At 36.9% G+C, this 23,107-nt stretch overlaps 2 protein-coding genes across 2 annotated transcripts; both read right to left on the bottom strand.

Moving 5' to 3' along the window:
• Positions 1–269: 269 nt before the first annotated feature.
• LOC143364675 (uncharacterized) lies at positions 270–4,061 on the bottom strand. The gene has a single exon (XM_076804890.1). The coding sequence runs from the start codon at positions 4,059–4,061 to the stop codon at positions 270–272; it is 3,792 nt and encodes a 1,263-aa protein (XP_076661005.1).
• Positions 4,062–17,762: 13,701 nt separating this feature from the next.
• LOC143364674 (uncharacterized) lies at positions 17,763–19,402 on the bottom strand (the record flags this gene model as incomplete). Its single annotated transcript, XM_076804889.1, has 2 exons — positions 17,763–18,911; positions 19,180–19,402. Coding segments are annotated over 2 exons (1,372 nt in total), but the record flags the coding sequence as incomplete, so codon positions are not given.
• Positions 19,403–23,107: the final 3,705 nt, after the last annotated feature.

Here is a 23,107-nt window from a genome sequence, read left to right as displayed (position 1 = left end):
AGAAGATACGCGTCTAAAACTAAACATACAATGTACGAAACTGATATGTAACGAAATATGCGAATCATATAATGCGAAGTTGGAACGTAAGTAGTGTGAATATAATGCGAGTAAAATTAATAGTAAGGCGCAACTTAAATTTAAAAAAGATACGCGTGTAGAACTAGATAAATAATGCGCGCAACTAATATAAAATGATCAATACGAAAAATGTGCGAACTAATGCTAACGAAACCTTATCTGATAAGGAAAGGGTAAGTGTGACAATTTTAGTCTAACGGAAGTGGTGCAATTTGCTTAACATTCCGCTTATAAATGCCGTTAATGGTTTTAACGGAGACTGCGCGAGTGATGCCGTCCCTGCCAGGATGAATTTCCTCGACTCGTCCTAGACTCCAGCTCATCGGTGGTAGATGGTCATCTTTGAGGACCACGATCGTCCCCACCTGGATGCTGTGCTCGCCCCTGGTCCATTTTGCGCGTACATTAAGATGGTGGATGTATTCCTTTGACCACCTAATCCAGAAGTCTTGTTTGACTTTCTGAATGTGTTGCCATTTTGACAACCGATTGGTCGAGGTTTCGGTGAAATCGACCTCTGGCAGACTTGTCAACGCGGAACCAATCAATAAATGGCCAGGAGTAAGAGCTGAGGGATCATTGGGATCGGAAGACAACGGTGTTAACGGACGGGAATTCAGGATTGCCTCGATTTCCGTTACAAAAGTGTTAAATTGTTCGAGCGTAAACAGTTCCTCGCCCACTACGCGTTTGAGATGATGTTTAAAAGATTTAACCGCAGCTTCCCAGAGTCCGCCGAAATGAGGAGAGAGTGCGGGTATGAAATGCCAAGTAATATCTTTATCCGTTAGAAAGCGTCTAGCCTTTTCATCCTCTTGCAGAACTCTGAGAAGCTCGATCATCTCATTATTGGCACCGACAAAATTTGTACCATTATCGGAATATACATTTTTGCAAATTCCGCGCCGTGCGATAAATCTTTTAAAAGCTGCTAAAAATGCTTCCGTGGTCATATCACCAACCACCTCAAGGTGTACTGCCTTGGATGAAAAACAAATAAAGACTGCGACGTATATCTTTATTCGGGTGCGGTTTCGGTACTGACGTTCCTTTATATAAAAAGGGCCGCAATAATCGACGCCTGTGTTGATAAATGGTCGATTTTCTGTGACTCGATGTGTGGGAAGATTGCCCATTATGTACTTGGTGGTAGGTGGGTTGACCCGGAAACATTTGACACAGTTGCGAATTATTTTGCGTGTTGTGTTTTTACCATCAATCGGCCAATACGATTGACGGACGTTGTACAATGTTGCGGTTAAACCAGAATGCATATTATTAACGTGAGCGTCGCGTATGATTAATTCCGTTATGAAATTATTCTTCGGCAAAAGAATCGGATGCTTCTGGTTGAAATTGAGATTCGAATTTTGGAGGCGACCTCCTACGCGTAAAAGCCCATTCTCATCAAGAAACGGAGTTAAACAAAGTAATTTACTTTTGGTACTCAATGCGTGTCCGGATTTGAGATCATTCAATTCTTCTCGAAATGCTGTTTCTTGCGTCAATTTAATGATCTTATTATTTGCGCGATTAATTTCTGATACAGTAATTGGACCGTGACAACGGCCTTTAGGTAGAAATCGTAAGCAATATGAGATTATCCTACGAAGTCGCCTGATGCATGAACATCGTTCAAGAATTTCCTGTGCGTTTATGACTGTAGAAGTAAAACATGTGATTTTGCGTAATTCTGGTATTGCATTGGGTACTTCGACACACGATTCCGGCCATAATGATTCATCGTATGCAAGCCATTCTGGTCCGAATTGCCAGAAATTATTTTTGATCAATTCCCGAGCTGTGATACCCCGAGATAATAAGTCTGCGGGGTTGTCACCAGATCTGACGTGTCGCCATGCCTTAATGTTTGTTTTATTTTGGATTTCCGCGACGCGATTCGCGACAAAGGTTTTAAGTGTGTTCGGAGATCGCAACAGCCAATGCAACACGATCGTGGAGTCGGTCCAAAAAATCGTTTTTAAATGCGTGTGATTAATTGCGTCTTTTACTGCACAATACAAGTTCGCGAGCAAAGTGGCACCGCAAAGTTCTAAACGTGCGAGGCTAACGGTTTTTAATGGCGCAACGCGTGATTTTGCGCAAAGAAGACTTGATTTTATATTTCCGGATTTATCTATTGTGCGTATGTAAATACTAGCTCCGTACGCGCGTTCGCTGGCGTCACAGAAGCCATGCAATTCGATTGTTCTGACCGAACTCTGCGCGACGTGTCGTTTAAATGTTACAGTTGTGAGTGATTTTAATTGAGTTTGGTATGTGGACCATTCCTGTTGTATGGCCATGGGCAATGACTCATCCCAATCTACCTTAAGTTGCCAGAGTTGCTGCATAAGAATTTTTGCAACAACTATTACTGGCCCAAGGAGACCCAAAGGATCGAAAATTTTCGCGATGGTAGATAAGATTGTGCGTTTTGTGTGTGTTTCGTTATTGTTAACATTCACTGAATAACTAAATGAATCTGTGTGCGGATTCCATGACACTCCCAAGGTTTTGACTGTTTCGTCACCGAAAAACTTGGGATGTACTTGCTCTTCAGAGAGATCTGATAAAAGACGAGGATCATTTGATACCCATTGGCGGATATTTAATCCTCCTCGTTTGAGTAAACAAATGATCTCGTTTCGTAATTTTTGCGCGTCTTTGTATGTGGCGGCTCCGGTCAAGAGATCATCTACATAGATGTCCCGTTTAATGACTTCGGAAGCCGCGCCGTAATTGTGTGATTCATCGATTGCTAATTGCTGAAGGCATCGCGTGGCTAAGTATGGAGCAGAGGATAGTCCGAATGTAATTGTTTTCAATTCGTAAGTTGCGATTTCGTTTTGTTCGTTCCTCCATAAAATTCTTTGGTACGCGCGGTCTTCTGGACGTACTAGAAACTGTCTGTACATTTTCTCTATGTCGCCAGTCAGAACAAACGAATGCATGCGGAACCGAAGAAGTAAACAAAAAATATCGTCCTGTATGGTTGGACCAGTCAGAAGTGCGTTATTTAACGAGTATCCGGTGGTCGTTTTGGCCGATCCATCGAAGACCACTCGAACCTTCGTCGTTGTGCTTGTCGGCTTTATTACCGCGTGATGTGGCAGGTAGAATCCGTCCGAAATGTCAGGTGTTTCTACCTGACTCATGTGACCCAATGACAGATATTCGTTGATTACTTTTGTATATTCGGTTCGTAAATCTGAGTTGTGTGTGAGTTTTCGTTCCAGCGATAGGAATCGATTTAATGCGCGCGTACGGGATTCGCCTAGATTTTGTTTGTATTGATTAAACGGAAGCGCGACGACGTATCTTCCGGTTTTGTTGCGTGAAAATGTGCGTTTAAAATGTGCCTCGCATTCCTCTTCCTCCGGTGTGAGATGAGGATGTGACGGACCTTCTTCGATTTGCCAGAATTTGGTTAGATCGAAGTTGACATTATTTACTAATGTAGTGCGTGTGTTTCTTGCCAGGTGAATAGGAGCACTCCCCCCGATGATCCATCCTAACTGCGTTTTTTGGAGGATCAAATCGGAATTATCTCGCGTTGATAATTTAACCTGACCAATGCTGAGACACGATATCGTCGGTCCCGTACCAATCAGCATGTCGATTGGAGCCGGCCGATGGAAATGCGGATCTGCTAATTTTATGTTATGCGGAATTTGAATTTTTGTCCTATCAATTTGACAATCGGGTAAATGACTGGCAATTCTAGGTATTATGAAAAAACTGAGTGTGCGATTAAAATTTGTTATCCGAGAGACAATTTTCAATTTGACAATCCGATTCGTTACAGTGTTTAAATCGTTCAAAGCTTCGATGGTTACACTTTGTTCGTGCGTTTGTAGGTTTAATTTTTTCGCTAAATCGGTCGTGATGAAGTTTGCGTTGGAGCAAGTGTCTAATAAGGTTCTACATTCGATTGGTTTTTTGTCTTTGTCTATTGCGTGAACTATGGCCGTAGCCATCAAACCGTGTGTTGAACCGTCTGTGATAAGCGAAGTGATGTGATTGTTTAATTGATGTGTAATATCGAAGCGAGTAACTAGTCATGGATCGGTGTTTTCTGTTGACGTGGTGTCATCGCGAGATTCTAATTTTGGTCTGTCGGATTTCCGATCCAAATGCAAATGTGTGTTATGCGGTAGGTTGCATTTTTTGCATCTGCCACCGCGACATGTATTGTGCGAATGTCCCGGTTTTAGGCAATTGTAGCATAAATTTGACTTGCGAACTAACTCAATGCGTTTTTCTACAGATGCATCTAAAAACGATTTACATTGAAATGCTGCGTGCGATCCCGATTTACAGATTCCACACGTTGGGAATTGTATTGCGGTGTTGAAAACCCGCCGGACTGATCTTGGCGAAGGCGGTGGCGAATTACGTTTAGGTGGATTGTATTTTGCGCGATTATTGTTAGAGTGTGATTTTTGATGTGTGTTTTCTTGTCTCTGGTGATTATTGTACGATACGGTTTCATAATCCTTGCATTGATGTGATGACATATGCAAGAACTTGAAAATATCATCAATTTTGGGCACTTCGGTATCGGATAACGTGCGTTCCCACGTTTTCCGCGTTTCCTTGCCCATACGCGAAATGAGGATGCTAGTTAGAAGATCATTCACGATATCTTCCTTTTTCCGTCCTAACGCTTCGAGTGATCGAATGTGAAGTTGCATGTAGTTTGCAAGATCACGAATTGATTCTGATGAATCGTTTGACATCGCGGGTGTGTCGCGTAAAAGAGCCGCGTGTCGAAGTACCAATGCGCGTTTATTGCCGTAAATTTCGGTTAAGTGCTTCCAAGCGGCTTCGTAGTTTTCATCACTTATCGTGAATGCGCCGATTGCGATTTCGGCCCTTCCCGATAAGGATAACTTCAAGTAATTTAATTTTTGTATATTGCTTAACCCGGTATGTGTGTGAATCATTGTTTGAAACGCGTCCTTAAATGTTACCCAGTGTTCAATTCGCCCGTCGAATTTTGGTAAATCTATCTTTGGCAAATTGACCTGAATAATCTTTGATTCGTCGTGATTGTTTTCAGAAAGCGTGATTTTTGTGTTTGTCGCGAAAGATTCTTGTAATTGAATCGCTGACGCAATGGCGTTGTCATAATTCTCGGTTACCTGTTCTCGTTGCTTATCTAATTCCTCATAATCATCGGACAGCATTGCAAGCTCGTCTTGATGCTGATTGAATTTAGAAAATAGATCTCTTAACCGGCCGATTCTTTCGCGAAGTTTTATGCGTTCTAACGGAGAATCTTTATAACACGCAACAAAGTTGTTCAGGACGGTGATTTGGCCTTTGAAAAATCTACACTTATTGCGTAATGAACCGATTTGTTCGTTTTTGTCGATCGTTTGTTTGCTTGAGGACGCCATTTCGTGAAATCGAGACAGAAAGGAAGTACGATATAAGAAAGAATTTGATTGTGTGCGAATTTGACAAGCCTACCTTGCCGATGACTTCTTTCGCTGTCTCGTTCCTGGTTCCTTGATCCTGGAGAATCAGCAGGCTGGAACTCAGGTCCCCAGTGTTTGTTGATCTCCCGGAAGATGTGTCGCCAACAACAGTACTGGGATGCTGTGAACGCCTCCGGTCCGCTTGCTGCCAGGAGGACGTTGGTTCCCCGATGTCACTGATGTGGCTTCCCCGAAGAGATGGAGATCGTCAAGGCTGACAAATCTCGTGAATGTCCGTTTTACACACACTCCACTAGATCACTGATCCGGCTCGAAGGACCATGAAATGTTTTGTGTCGGTATGTTAAATAAATGAGAGTTTTGTGACAATGTTCGTTTATTTTTAAACAATACACGGCACTATCACCTGCCGAATTAACCTTAGGTGATTGGTTAATTTAGGAACAGTGGTCGCAGTGTGGAAATTGACGGACTATGTGCGTTTTAAAATCGTGTAGATGCGCGAGTGTTTCTGTGTTCTGTCTGCTTCAGATGCGCGGATGATTCTGATCTTGCTGTTCCGAGGTCCGCTCTCTCGTCAACTCGTGTAACGAGGAAATTCGTAGGCATAGGCCCAATTTTGGGGGAAAAGGCACCCCATTCGTCACTTAGACTGTAGGAGGAGGGTCTTCTTCTCGTGGTAGAGGTGGAAGCTCCTCCTCAGCCGAAAATGGGAAATCTCGAAAAATGCGTGTTTTAAGGACCTCGGAACAGCGCGTCTGTTTTTCGGCCTGAGTGGCCTTCGAAATTTATGGCCTGCGTGGCCCGCGTGCTGGCTGGCCCAAGTGGGCCGAACGTGGTTTATTACCCCCTTGGTCTGAGTACGCTCACGAAACCAAGGGGATGCGATCTTAGGCTCGAACCCGAGCGTGTCTCGATAGACACAACCCAGGTGCCCTTGTGAAATATGACCTGTGAGGCCTGGCGATGCGACGCAAGGACTGCGTTTCCTTGGCCGCTGCGTGCTACGGACAACGGCCCGTTGTAGTCCGAATTCGGGACCCTCGCGTACCTCGCGATCGGTACTCGAAACGAGAGTCTAACGAATTGACTTTATGGCCACTTTTCCAATGCTGTCAGCTTAAACCCTCGAGTGCACGTTTTCGATATTTCGAGGACTAAGCATTCTTCTAAGTAAACGAAGGACAGCAAATAATCGGAAAAGGGCCTCTAAACAAATACGTGAAATCGAACATTCTAGTATATTCAGGTATATTCTCGTATATTCTTCTATATTCTAGTAATATTATGGTATATTCTGCCATATTCTAGTATATTCTGGTATGTTCTGTTATATTCTAGTATATTCTGGTATATTCTGGTATATTCTGGTATATTCTAGTATATTCTTCTATATGCTAGTAATATTATGGTGTATTATGGTATATTCCGGTATATTCTGGTATATTCTGGTATATTCCAGTATATTCTGCTATATTCTTGTAATATTATGGTATATTCTGGTATATTCTGTTATATTCTAATATATTCTGGTATATTCTGGTATATTCTAGTATATTCTTCTATTTTCGAGTAATATTATGGTATATTCTGCTATATTCTTGTATATTCTGGTATATTCTATTATATTCTAGTATATTCTGGTATATTCCAGTGTATTCTGCTATATTCTTGTAATGTTATGGTATATTCTGGTATATTCTGGTATATTCCAGTATATTCTTCTATATTCTTGTAATATTATGATATATTCTGGTATATTCTGTTATATTATAGTATATTCTGGTATATTCGGGTATATTCTAGTATATTCTTCTATATTCTAGTAATATTATGGTATATTCTGGTATATTCAGGTATATTATCAAATATTCTTCTGTATTCTAGTAATATTATGGTATATTCTGGTATATTCCAGTATATTCTGCTATATTCTTGTAATATTATGGTATATTCTAGTATATTCTTCTATTTTCGAGTAATATTATGGTATATTCTGGTATATTCTGGTATATTCTTGTATATTCTAGTAATATTATGGTATATTGTGGTATATTTAGGTATATTCTCAAATATTCTTCTGTATTCTAGTAATATTATGGTATATTCTGGTATATTCTGCTGTATTCTTGTATATTCTGGTATATTCTGTTATATTCTAGTATATTCTGGTATATTCTGGTATATTCTGGTATATTCTCAAATATTCTTCTGTATTCTAGTAATATTATGGTATATTCTGGTATATTCTGCTATATTCTTGTATATTCTGGTATATTCTATTATATTCTAGTATATTCTGGTATATTCCTGTATATTCTAGTAATATTATGGTATATTCTGGTATATTCTGGTATATTCTAGTATATTCTTCTATATTCGAGTAATATTATGGTATATTCTGGTATATTCAGGTATATTCTCGAATATTCTTCTATATTCTAGTAATATTATGGTATATTCAGGTATATTCTCAAATATTCTTCTGTATTCTAGTGATATTATGGTATATTCTGGTATATTCTGCAATATTCTAATATATTCAGGTATATTCTCGCATATTCTTCTATATACGAGTAATATTATGGTATATTCTGGTATATTCTTGTATATTCTAGTAATATTATGGTATATTGTGGTATATTGTGGTATATTCTGGTATATTCTGGTATATTCTAGTATATTCTTCTATATTCTAGTAATATTATGGTATATTATGGTATATTCTGGTATATTCTGGTATATTCTGGTATATTCTGGTATATTCTAGTATATTCTGCTATATTCTTATAATATTATGTTATATTCTGGTATATTCTTGTATATTCTAGTAATGTTATGGTATATTCTGGTGTATTCTGGCATATTCTAGTATATTCTTCTATATTCGAGTAATATTATGGTATACTCTGGTATATTCAGGTATATTCTCGAATATTCTTCTATATTCTAGTAATATTATGGTATATTCTGGTATATTCTGGTATATTCTGGTATATTCTCGTATATTCTTCTATATTCTAGTAATATTATGGTATATTATGGTATATTCTTCTATATTCTAGTAATATTAATGTATATTCTGGTGTATTCTGGCATATTCTAGTATATTCTTCTATATTCGAGTAATATTATGGTATATTATGGTATATTCTTCTATATTCTAGTAATATTATGGTATATTCTGGTGTATTCTGGCATATTCTAGTATATTCTTCTATATTCGAGTAATATTATGGTACATTCTGGTATATTCAGGTATATTCTCGAATATTCTTATATATTCTAGTCATATTATGGTATATTCTGGTATATTCTTCTATATTCTAGTAATATTATGGTATATTCTGGTATATTCGGGTATATTCTGCTATATTCTTGTAATATTATGGTATTTTCTGGTATATTCTGATATATTCTCGTATATTCTTCTATATTCTAGTAATGTAATGGTATATTCTTATATACTCTGCTATATTCTAGTATATTCTGGTATATTCTGGTATATTCTAGTATATTCTGCTATATTCTTGTAATATTATGGTATATTCTGGTATATTCTGGTATATTCTCGTAAATTCTTCTATATTCTAGTAGTGTAATGGTATATTCTGGTATATTCTGGAATATTCTGCTATATTCTCGCATATTCTAGTATATTCTCTTATATTCGTGTATATTCTTGTATATTCTGGTATATTCTGGTATATTCTGCTATAGTCTAATATATTCAGGTATATTCTCGTATATTCTTCTATTGTCGAGTAATATTATGGTATATTCTGGTATATTCAGGTATATTCTGGTATATTCAGGTATATTCTCGAATATTCTTCTATATTCTAGTAATATTATGGTATATTCTGGTATATTCTGCTATATTCTTGTATATTCTGGTATATTCTCGTATATTCTTATATATTCTAGTAATATAATGGTATATTCTCGTATATTCTTCTATATTCTAGTAATATTATGGTCTATTGTGGTATAATCTGGTATATTCTGCTATATTCTAATATATTCAGGTATATTCTGGTATATTAGAATATAGCAGAATATACCAGATTATACCATAATACACCATAATATTCTGTATTCTAGTAATGTAATGGTATATTCTGGTATATTCTGGAATATTCTGCTATATTCTCGCTAATTCTAGTATATTCTCTTATATTCTTGTATATTCTTGTATATTCTGGTATATTCTGGTATATTCTCGTATATTCTTATATATTCTAGTAATATAATGGTATATTCTGGTATATTCTGGTATATTCTGCTATATTCTAGTATATTCAGGTATATTCTCGTATATTCTTCTATATTCTAGTAATATTATGGTATATTCTGGTATATTCTGATATATTCTTGTATATTCTGGTATATTCTCGTATATTCTTCTATATTCTAGTAATATAGTGGTATATTCTGGTATATTCTTGTATATTCTGCTATATTCTAGTAATATTATGGTATATTCTGGTATATTCTTTTATATTCTAGTATATTCAGATATATTCTCGTATATTCTTCTATATTCTAGTAATATTATGGTATATTCTGGTATATTCGGGTATATTCTGCTATATTCTTGTAATATTATGGTATATTCTGGTATATTCTGGTATATTCTCGTATATTCTTCTATATTCTAGTAATGTAATGGTGTATTCTGGTATATTCTGCTATATTCTAGTATATTCTGGTATATTCTGGTATATTCTGGTATATTCTAGTATATTCTTCTATATTCTAGTAATATTATGGTATATTCTGGTATATTCTTCTATATTCTAGTAATATTATGGTATATTCTGGTATATTCGGGTATATTCTGCTATATTCTTGTAATATTATGGTATTTTCTGGTATATTCTTGTATATTCTAGTAATATTATGGTATATTCTGGTGTATTCTGGCATATTCTAGTAATATTATGGTATATTCTGGTGTATTCTGGCATATTCTAGTATATTCTTCTATATTCGAGTAATATTATGGTACATTCTGGTATATTCAGGTATATTCTCGAATATTCTTCTATATTCTAGTAATATTATGGTATATTCTGGTATATTCTGGTATATTCTGGTATATTCTAGTATATTCTTCTATATTGTAGTAATATTATGGTATATTATGGTATATTCTGGTATATTCTGGTATATTCTGGTATTTTCTTCTATATTCTAGTATATTCTGGTATATTCTGGTATATTCTAGTATATTCTGCTATATTCTTGTAATATTATGGTATATTCTGGTATATTCTGGTATATTCTCGTAAATTCTTCTATATTCTAGTAGTGTAATTGTATATTCTGGTATATTCTGGAATATTCTGCTATATTCTCGCATATTCTAGTATATTCTCTTATATTCGTGTATATTCTTGTAAATTCTGGTATATTCTGGTATATTCTGCTATAGTCTAATATATTCAGGTATATTCTCGTATATTCTTCTATTTTCGAGTAATATTATGGTATATTCTGGTATATTCAGGTATATTCTCGAATATTCTTCTATATTCTGGTAATATTATGGTATATTCTGGTATGTTCTGCTATATTCTTGTATATTCTGGTATATTCTCGTATATTCTTATATATTCTAGTAATATAATGGTATATTCTGGAATATTCTGGTATATTCTGCTATATTCTAGTATATTCAGGTATATTCTCGTACATTCTTCTATATTCTAGTAATATTATGGTATATTCTGGTATATTCTGATATATTCTTGTATATTCTGGTATATTCTCGTATATTCTTCTATATTCTAGTAATATTATGGTATATTCTGGTATATTCTGGTATATTCTGCTATATTCTGGTATATTCTGGTATATTCTCGTATATTCTTCTATATTCTAGTAATATTATGGTATATTATGGTATATTCTTCTATATTCTAGTAATATTAATGTATATTCTGGTGTATTCTGGCATATTCTAGTATATTCTTCTATATTCGAGTAATATTATGGTATATTATGGTATATTCTTCTATATTCTAGTAATATTATGGTATATTCTGGTGTATTCTGGCATATTCTAGTATATTCTTCTATATTCGAGTAATATTATGGTACATTCTGGTATATTCAGGTATATTCTCGAATATTCTTCTATATTCTAGTAATATTATGGTATATTCTGGTATATTCTGGTATATTCTGGTATATTCTAGTATATTCTGCTATATTCTTGTAATATTATGGTATATTCTGGTATATTCAGGTATATTCTCAAATATTATTCTGTATTCTAGTAATATTATGGTATATTCTGGTATATTCTGCTGTATTCTTGTATATTCTGGTATATTCTGTTATATTCTTGTATATTCTGGTATATTCTGGTATATTCTCGTATATTCTTCTATATTCTGGTAATATTATGGTATATTATAGTATATTCTGCAATATTCTAATATATTCAGGTATATTCTCGTATATTCTTCTATATTCGAGTAATATTATGGTATATTCTGGAATATTCTTGTATATTCTGGTAATATTATGGTATATTATGGTATATTCTGCTATATTCTGGTATATTCTGGTATATTCTAGTATATTCTTCTATATTCTAGTAGTATTATGGTATATTGTGGTATATTTAGGTATATTCTCAAATATTCTTCTGTATTCTAGTAAAATTATGGTATATTCTGGTATATTCTTCTATATTCTAGTATATTCATGTATATTCTCGTATATTCTTCTATATTCTAGTAATATTATGGTATATTCTTCCATATTCTGGTATATTCTGGTATATTCTGTTATATTCTAGTATATTCTGGTATATTCTGGTATATTCTGGTATATTCTAGTATATTCTTCTATATGCTAGTAATATTATGGTGTATTATGTTATATTCCGGTATATTCTGGTATATTCTGGTATATTCTGGTATATTCTGGTATATTCTCGTATATTCTTCTATATTCTAGTAATATTATGGTATATTCTGGTATATTCTTCTATATTCTATGAAATGTTTTGTGTCGGTATGTTAAATAAATGAGAGTTTTGTGACAATGTTCGTTTATTTTTAAACAATACACGGCACTATCACCTGCCGAATTAACCTTAGGTGATTGGTTAATTTAGGAACAGTGGTCGCAGTGTGGAAATTGACGGACTATGTGCGTTTTAAAATCGTGTAGATGCGCGAGTGTTTCTGTGTTCTGTCTGCTTCAGATGCGCGGATGATTCTGATCTTGCTGTTCCGAGGTCCGCTCTCTCGTCAACTCGTGTAACGAGGAAATTCGTAGGCATAGGCCCAATTTTGGGGGAAAAGGCACCCCATTCGTCACTTAGACTGTAGGAGGAGGGTCTTCTTCTCGTGGTAGAGGCGGAAGCTCCTCCTCAGCCGAAAATGGGAAATCTCGAAAAATGCGTGTTTTAAGGACCTCAGAACAGCGCGTCTGTTTTTCGGCCTGAGTGGCCTTCGAAATTTATGGCCTGCGTGGCCCGCGTGCTGGCTGGCCCAAGTGGGCCGAACGGTGGTTTATTATCCCCTTGGTCTGAGTACGCTCACGAAACCAAGGGGGATGCGATCTTAGGCTCGAACCCGAGCGTGTCTCGATAGACACAACCCAGGTGCCCTTGTGAAATATGACCTGTGAGGCCTGGCGATGCGACGCAAGGACTGCGTTTCCTTGGCCGCTGCGTGCTACGGACAACGGCCCGTTGTAGTCCGAATTCGGGACCCTCGCGTACCTCGCGATCGGTACTCGAAACGAGAGTCTAACGAATTGACTTTATGGCCACTTTTCCAATGCTGTCAGCTTAAACCCTCGAGTGCACGTTTTCGACATTTCGAGGACTAAGCATTCTTCTAAGTAAACGAAGGACAGCAAATAATCGGAAAAGGGCCTCTAAACAAATACGTGAAATCGAACATGCTCCCCCCGTTGAATGATACAGTCATTCAAGAATATAACATGATATAATGCGAGTAATAGCACAAACGAAATGTGTGGATTATATGATGCGAAGTTGAAACGCAAAAAGTACTGTGAATATAACGCGAGTAAAATTAAGAATAAGACGCGACTTGAAAATAAAGAAGATACGCGTCTAAAACTAAACATACAATTGTACAAACTGATATGTAACGAAATATGCGAATCATATAATGCGAAGTTGGAACGTAAGTAGTGTGAATATAATGCGAGTAAAATTAATAGTAAGGCGCAACTTAAATTTAAAAAAGATACGCGTGTAGAACTAGATAAATAATGCGCGCAACTAATATAAAATGATCAATACGAAAAATGTGCGAACTAATGCTAACGAAACCTTATCTGATAAGGAAAGGGTAAGTGTGACAATTTTAGTCTAACGGAAGTGGTGCAATTTGCTTAACATTCCGCTTATAAATGCCGTTAATGGTTTTAACGGAGACTGCGCGAGTGATGCCGTCCCTGCCAGGATGAATTTCCTCGACTCGTCCTAGACTCCAGCTCATCGGTGGTAGATGGTCATCTTTGAGGACCACGATCGTCCCCACCTGGATGCTGTGCTCGCCCCTGGTCCATTTTGCGCGTACATTAAGATGGTGGATGTATTCCTTTGACCACCTAATCCAGAAGTCTTGTTTGACTTTCTGAATGTGTTGCCATTTTGACAACCGATTGGTCGAGGTTTCGGTGAAATCGACCTCTGGCAGACTTGTCAACGCGGAACCAATCAATAAATGGCCAGGAGTAAGAGCTGAGGGATCATTGGGATCGGAAGACAACGGTGTTAACGGACGGGAATTCAGGATTGCCTCGATTTCCGTTACAAAAGTGTTAAATTGTTCGAGCGTAAACAGTTCCTCGCCCACTACGCGTTTGAGATGATGTTTAAAAGATTTAACCGCAGCTTCCCAGAGTCCGCCGAAATGAGGAGAGAGTGCGGGTATGAAATGCCAAGTAATATCTTTATCCGTTAGAAAGCGTCTAGCCTTTTCATCCTCTTGCAGAACTCTGAGAAGCTCGATCATCTCATTATTGGCACCGACAAAATTTGTACCATTATCGGAATATACATTTTTGCAAATTCCGCGCCGTGCGATAAATCTTTTAAAAGCTGCTAAAAATGCTTCCGTGGTCATATCACCAACCACCTCAAGGTGTACTGCCTTGGATGAAAAACAAATAAAGACTGCGACGTATATCTTTATTCGGGTGCGGTTTCGGTACTGACGTTCCTTTATATAAAAAGGGCCGCAATAATCGACGCCTGTGTTGATAAATGGTCGATTTTCTGTGACTCGATGTGTGGGAAGATTGCCCATTATGTACTTGGTGGTAGGTGGGTTGACCCGGAAACATTTGACACAGTTGCGAATTATTTTGCGTGTTGTGTTTTTACCATCAATCGGCCAATACGATTGACGGACGTTGTACAATGTTGCGGTTAAACCAGAATGCATATTATTAACGTGAGCGTCGCGTATGATTAATTCCGTTATGAAATTATTCTTCGGCAAAAGAATCGGATGCTTCTGGTTGAAATTGAGATTCGAATTTTGGAGGCGACCTCCTACGCGTAAAAGCCCATTCTCATCAAGAAACGGAGTTAAACAAAGTAATTTACTTTTGGTACTCAATGCGTGTCCGGATTTGAGATCATTCAATTCTTCTCGAAATGCTGTTTCTTGCGTCAATTTAATGATCTTATTATTTGCGCGATTAATTTCTGATACAGTAATTGGACCGTGACAACGGCCTTTAGGTAGAAATCGTAAGCAATATGAGATTATCCTACGAAGTCGCCTGATGCATGAACATCGTTCAAGAATTTCCTGTGCGTTTATGACTGTAGAAGTAAAACATGTGATTTTGCGTAATTCTGGTATTGCATTGGGTACTTCGACACACGATTCCGGCCATAATGATTCATCGTATGCAAGCCATTCTGGTCCGAATTGCCAGAAATTATTTTTGATCAATTCCCGAGCTGTGATACCCCGAGATAATAAGTCTGCGGGGTTGTCACCAGATCTGACGTGTCGCCATGCCTTAATGTTTGTTTTATTTTGGATTTCCGCGACGCGATTCGCGACAAAGGTTTTAAGTGTGTTCGGAGATCGCAACAGCCAATGCAACACGATCGTGGAGTCGGTCCAAAAAATCGTTTTTAAATGCGTGTGATTAATTGCGTCTTTTACTGCACAATACAAGTTCGCGAGCAAAGTGGCACCGCAAAGTTCTAAACGTGCGAGGCTAACGGTTTTTAATGGCGCAACGCGTGATTTTGCGCAAAGAAGACTTGATTTTATATTTCCGGATTTATCTATTGTGCGTATGTAAATACTAGCTCCGTACGCGCGTTCGCTGGCGTCACAGAAGCCATGCAATTCGATTGTTCTGACCGAACTCTGCGCGACGTGTCGTTTAAATGTTACAGTTGTGAGTGATTTTAATTGAGTTTGGTATGTGGACCATTCCTGTTGTATGGCCATGGGCAATGACTCATCCCAATCTACCTTAAGTTGCCAGAGTTGCTGCATAAGAATTTTTGCAACAACTATTACTGGCCCAAGGAGACCCAAAGGATCGAAAATTTTCGCGATGGTAGATAAGATTGTGCGTTTTGTGTGTGTTTCGTTATTGTTAACATTCACTGAATAACTAAATGAATCTGTGTGCGGATTCCATGACACTCCCAAGGTTTTGACTGTTTCGTCACCGAAAAACTTGGGATGTACTTGCTCTTCAGAGAGATCTGATAAAAGACGAGGATCATTTGATACCCATTGGCGGATATTTAATCCTCCTCGTTTGAGTAAACAAATGATCTCGTTTCGTAATTTTTGCGCGTCTTTGTATGTGGCGGCTCCGGTCAAGAGATCATCTACATAGATGTCCCGTTTAATGACTTCGGAAGCCGCGCCGTAATTGTGTGATTCATCGATTGCTAATTGCTGAAGGCATCGCGTGGCTAAGTATGGAGCAGAGGATAGTCCGAATGTAATTGTTTTCAATTCGTAAGTTGCGATTTCGTTTTGTTCGTTCCTCCATAAAATTCTTTGGTACGCGCGGTCTTCTGGACGTACTAGAAACTGTCTGTACATTTTCTCTATGTCGCCAGTCAGAACAAACGAATGCATGCGGAACCGAAGAAGTAAACAAAAAATATCGTCCTGTATGGTTGGACCAGTCAGAAGTGCGTTATTTAACGAGTATCCGGTGGTCGTTTTGGCCGATCCATCGAAGACCACTCGAACCTTCGTCGTTGTGCTTGTCGGCTTTATTACCGCGTGATGTGGCAGGTAGAATCCGTCCGAAATGTCAGGTGTTTCTACCTGACTCATGTGACCCAATGACAGATATTCGTTGATTACTTTTGTATATTCGGTTCGTAAATCTGAGTTGTGTGTGAGTTTTCGTTCCAGCGATAGGAATCGATTTAATGCGCGCGTACGGGATTCGCCTAGATTTTGTTTGTATTGATTAAACGGAAGCGCGACGACGTATCTTCCGGTTTTGTTGCGTGAAAATGTGCGTTTAAAATGTGCCTCGCATTCCTCTTCCTCCGGTGTGAGATGAGGATGTGACGGACCTTCTTCGATTTGCCAGAATTTGGTTAGATCGAAGTTGACATTATTTACTAATGTAGTGCGTGTGTTTCTTGCCAGGTGAATAGGAGCACTCCCCCCGATGATCCATCCTAACTGCGTTTTTTGGAGGATCAAATCGGAATTATCTCGCGTTGATAATTTAACCTGACCAATGCTGAGACACGATATCGTCGGTCCCGTACCAATCAGCATGTCGATTGGAGCCGGCCGATGGAAATGCGGATCTGCTAATTTTATGTTATGCGGAATTTGAATTTTTGTCCTATCAATTTGACAATCGGGTAAATGACTGGCAATTCTAGGTATTATGAAAAAACTGAGTGTGCGATTAAAATTTGTTATCCGAGAGACAATTTTCAATTTGACAATCCGATTCGTTACAGTGTTTAAATCGTTCAAAAGCTTCGATGGTTACACTTTGTTCGTGCGTTTGTAGGTTTAATTTTTTCGCTAAATCGGTCGTGATGAAGTTTGCGTTGGAGCAAGTGTCTAATAAGGTTCTACATTCGATTGGTTTTTTGTCTTTGTCTATTGCGTGAACTATGGCCGTAGCCATCAAACCGTGTGTTGAACCGTCTGTGATAAGCGAAGTGATGTGATTGTTTAATTGATGTGTAATATCGAAGCGAGTAACTAGTCATGGATCGGTGTTTTCTGTTGACGTGGTGTCATCGCGAGATTCTAATTTTGGTCTGTCGGATTTCCGATCCAAATGCAAATGTGTGTTATGCGGTAGGTTGCATTTTTTGCATCTGCCACCGCGACATGTATTGTGCGAATGTCCCGGTTTTAGGCAATTGTAGCATAAATTTGACTTGCGAACTAACTCAATGCGTTTTTCTACAGATGCATCTAAAAACGATTTACATTGAAATGCTGCGTGCGATCCCGATTTACAGATTCCACACGTTGGGAATTGTATTGCGGTGTTGAAAACCCGCCGGACTGATCTTGGCGAAGGCGGTGGCGAATTACGTTTAGGTGGATTGTATTTTGCGCGATTATTGTTAGAGTGTGATTTTTGATGTGTGTTTTCTTGTCTCTGGTGATTATTGTACGATACGGTTTCATAATCCTTGCATTGATGTGATGACATATGCAAGAACTTGAAAATATCATCAATTTTGGGCACTTCGGTATCGGATAACGTGCGTTCCCACGTTTTCCGCGTTTCCTTGCCCATACGCGAAATGAGGATGCTAGTTAGAAGATCATTCACGATATCTTCCTTTTTCCGTCCTAACGCTTCGAGTGATCGAATGTGAAGTTGCATGTAGTTTGCAAGATCACGAATTGATTCTGATGAATCGTTTGACATCGCGGGTGTGTCGCGTAAAAGAGCCGCGTGTCGAAGTACCAATGCGCGTTTATTGCCGTAAATTTCGGTTAAGTGCTTCCAAGCGGCTTCGTAGTTTTCATCACTTATCGTGAATGCGCCGATTGCGATTTCGGCCCTTCCCGATAAGGATAACTTCAAGTAATTTAATTTTTGTATATTGCTTAACCCGGTATGTGTGTGAATCATTGTTTGAAACGCGTCCTTAAATGTTACCCAGTGTTCAATTCGCCCGTCGAATTTTGGTAAATCTATCTTTGGCAAATTGACCTGAATAATCTTTGATTCGTCGTGATTGTTTTCAGAAAGCGTGATTTTTGTGTTTGTCGCGAAAGATTCTTGTAATTGAATCGCTGACGCAATGGCGTTGTCATAATTCTCGGTTACCTGTTCTCGTTGCTTATCTAATTCCTCATAATCATCGGACAGCATTGCAAGCTCGTCTTGATGCTGATTGAATTTAGAAAATAGATCTCTTAACCGGCCGATTCTTTCGCGAAGTTTTATGCGTTCTAACGGAGAATCTTTATAACACGCAACAAAGTTGTTCAGGACGGTGATTTGGCCTTTGAAAAATCTACACTTATTGCGTAATGAACCGATTTGTTCGTTTTTGTCGATCGTTTGTTTGCTTGAGGACGCCATTTCGTGAAATCGAGACAGAAAGGAAGTACGATATAAGAAAGAATTTGATTGTGTGCGAATTTGACAAGCCTACCTTGCCGATGACTTCTTTCGCTGTCTCGTTCCTGGTTCCTTGATCCTGGAGAATCAGCAGGCTGGAACTCAGGTCCCCAGTGTTTGTTGATCTCCCGGAAGATGTGTCGCCAAACAACAGTACTGGGATGCTGTGAACGCCTCCGGTCCGCTTGCTGCCAGGAGGACGTTGGTTCCCCGATGTCACTGATGTGGCTTCCCCGAAGAGATGGAGATCGTCAAGGCTGACAAATCTCGTGAATGTCCGTTTTACACACACTCCACTAGATCACTGATCCGGCTCGAAGGACCATGAAATGTTTTGTGTCGGTATGTTAAATAAATGAGAGTTTTGTGACAATGTTCGTTTATTTTTAAACAATACACGGCACTATCACCTGCCGAATTAACCTTAGGTGATTGGTTAATTTAGGAACAGTGGTCGCAGTGTGGAAATTGACGGACTATGTGCGTTTTAAAATCGTGTAGATGCGCGAGTGTTTCTGTGTTCTGTCTGCTTCAGATGCGCGGATGATTCTGATCTTGCTGTTCCGAGGTCCGCTCTCTCGTCAACTCGTGTAACGAGGAAATTCGTAGGCATAGGCCCAATTTTGGGGGAAAAGGCACCCCATTCGTCACTTAGACTGTAGGAGGAGGGTCTTCTTCTCGTGGTAGAGGTGGAAGCTCCTCCTCAGCCGAAAATGGGAAATCTCGAAAAATGCGTGTTTTAAGGACCTCGGAACAGCGCGTCTGTTTTTCGGCCTGAGTGGCCTTCGAAATTTATGGCCTGCGTGGCCCGCGTGCTGGCTGGCCCAAGTGGGCCGAACGTGGTTTATTACCCCCTTGGTCTGAGTACGCTCACGAAACCAAGGGATGCGATCTTAGGCTCGAACCCGAGCGTGTCTCGATAGACACAACCCAGGTGCCCTTGTGAAATATGACCTGTGAGGCCTGGCGATGCGACGCAAGGACTGCGTTTCCTTGGCCGCTGCGTGCTACGGACAACGGCCCGTTGTAGTCCGAATTCGGGACCCTCGCGTACCTCGCGATCGGTACTCGAAACGAGAGTCTAACGAATTGACTTTATGGCCACTTTTCCAATGCTGTCAGCTTAAACCCTCGAGTGCACGTTTTCGATATTTCGAGGACTAAGCATTCTTCTAAGTAAACGAAGGACAGCAAATAATCGGAAAAGGGCCTCTAAACAAATACGTGAAATCGAACATTCTAGTATATTCAGGTATATTCTCGTATATTCTTCTATATTCTAGTAATATTATGGTATATTCTGCCATATTCTAGTATATTCTGGTATGTTCTGTTATATTCTAGTATATTCTGGTATATTCTGGTATATTCTGGTATATTCTAGTATATTCTTCTATATGCTAGTAATATTATGGTGTATTATGGTATATTCCGGTATATTCCTGGTATATTCTGCTGTATTCTTGTATATTCTGGTATATTCTGTTATATTCTACTATATTCTGGTATATTCTGGTATATTCTGGTATATTCTCGTATATTCTTCTATATTCTGGTAATATTATGGTATATTCTGGTATATTTTGCAATATTCTAATATATTCAGGTATATTCTCGTATATTCTTCTATATTCGAGTAATATTATGGTATATTCTGGTATATTCTTGTATATTCTGGTAATATTATGGTATATTCTGGTGTATTCTGGCATATTCTAGTATATTCTTCTATATTCGAGTAATATTATGGTATATTCTGGTATATTCTGGTATATTCTTGTATATTCTAGTAATATTATGGTATATTATGCTATATTCTGCTATATTCTTCTATATTCTGGTATATTCTAGTATATTCTTCTATATTCTAGTAATATTATGGTATATTGTGGTATATTTAGGTATATTCTCAAATATTCTTCTGTATTCTAGTAATATTATGGTATATTCTGGTATATTCTGCTGTATTCTTGTATATTCTGGTATATTCTGTTATATTCTACTATATTCTGGTATATTCTGGTATATTCTGGTATATTCTCGTATATTCTTCTATATTCTGGTAATATTATGGTATATTCTGGTATATTCTGCAATATTCTAATATATTCAGGTATATTCTCGTATATTCTTCTATATTCGAGTAATATTATGGTATATTCTGGTATATTCTTGTATATTCTGGTAATATTATGGTATATTCTGGTGTATTCTGGCATATTCTAGTATATTCTTCTATATTCGAGTAATATTATGGTATATTCTGGTATATTCAGGTATATTCTCGAATATTCTTCTATATTCTAGTAATATTATTGTATATTCTGCCATATTCTAGTATATTCTGGTATATTCTGTTATATTCTAGTATATTCTGGTATATTCTGGTATATTCTGGTATATTCTAGTATATTCTTCTATATTCTAGTAATATTATGGTTTATTATGGTATATTCCAGTATATTCTGGTATATTCTGGTATATTCCAGTATATTCTGCTATATTCTTGTAATATTATGGTATATTCTGGTATATTCTGTTATATTATAGTATATACTGGTATATTCGGGTATATTCTATTATATTCTAGTATATTCTGGTATATTCCAGTATATTCTGCTATATTCTTGTAATATTATGGTATATTCTGGTATATTCAGGTATATTCTCAAATATTCTTCTGTATTCTAGTAATATTATGGTATATTCTGGTATATTCTGCTATATTCTTGTTTATTCTGGTATATTCTATTATATTCTAGTATATTCTGGTATATTCCAGTATATTCTGCTATATTCTTGTAATATTATGGTATATTCTGGTATATTCAGGTATATTCTCAAATATTATTCTGTATTCTAGTAATATTATGGTATATTCTGGTATATTCTGCTGTATTCTTGTATATTCGGGTATATTCTGTTATATTCTAGTATATTCTGGTATATTCTGGTATATTCTGGTATATTCTCGTATATTCTTCTATATACTGGTAATATTATGGTATATTCTGCCATATTCTGGTATATTCTGGTATATTCTGTTATATTCTAGTATATTCTGGTATATTCTGGTATATTCTGGTATATTCTAGTATATTCTTCTATATGCTGGTAATATTATGGTGTATTATGTTATATTCCGGTATATTCTGGTATATTCTGGTATATTCCAGTATATTCTGCTATATTCTTGTAATATTATGGTATATTCTGGTATATTCTGTTATATTCTAATATATTCTGGTATATTCTGGTATATTCTAGTATATTCTTCTATTTTCGAGTAATATTATGGTATATTCTGGTATATTCTGGTATATTCTCGAATATTCTTCTATATTCTAGTAATATTATGGTATATTGTGGTATATTTAGGTATATTCTCAAATATTCTTCTGTTTTCTAGTAATATTATGGTATATTCTGGTATATTCTGCTATATTCTTGTATATTCCGGTATATTCTGTTATATTCTAGTATATTCTGGTATATTCCAGTATATTCTGCTATATTCTTGTAATATTATGGTATATTCTGGTATATTCAGGTATATTCTCAAATATTCTTCTGTATTCTAGTAATATTATGGTATATTCTGGTATATTCTGCTATATTCTTGTATATTCTGGTATATTCTGTTATATTCTAGTATATTCTGGTATATTCTGGTATATTCTGGTATATTCTCGTTTATTCTTCTATATTCTAGTAATATTATGGTATATTCTGGTATATTCTGCAATATTCTAATATATTCAGGTGTATTCTGGTATCTTCTTCTATGATCGAGTAATATTATGGTATATTCTGGTATATTCTTCTATATTCTAGTAATATTATGGTGTATTATGGTATATTCCGGTATATTCTGGTATATTCTGGTATATTCCAGTATATTCTGCTATATTCTTGTAATATTATGGTATATTCTGGTATATTCTGTTATATTATAGTATATT

This window comes from Halictus rubicundus, unplaced genomic scaffold, assembly GCF_050948215.1.
Source record: "Halictus rubicundus isolate RS-2024b unplaced genomic scaffold, iyHalRubi1_principal scaffold0841, whole genome shotgun sequence".
Classification (NCBI taxonomy): Eukaryota; Metazoa; Arthropoda; class Insecta; order Hymenoptera; family Halictidae; genus Halictus; species Halictus rubicundus.
This window is presented reverse-complemented; position numbering and strand designations above follow the sequence as displayed.

Excerpts from the sequence above, each read along its gene's own strand:
- LOC143364675 (XM_076804890.1), bottom strand. The coding sequence starts at position 4,061 with ATGGCTACGGCCATAGTTCACGCAATAGACAAAGACAAAAAACCAATC.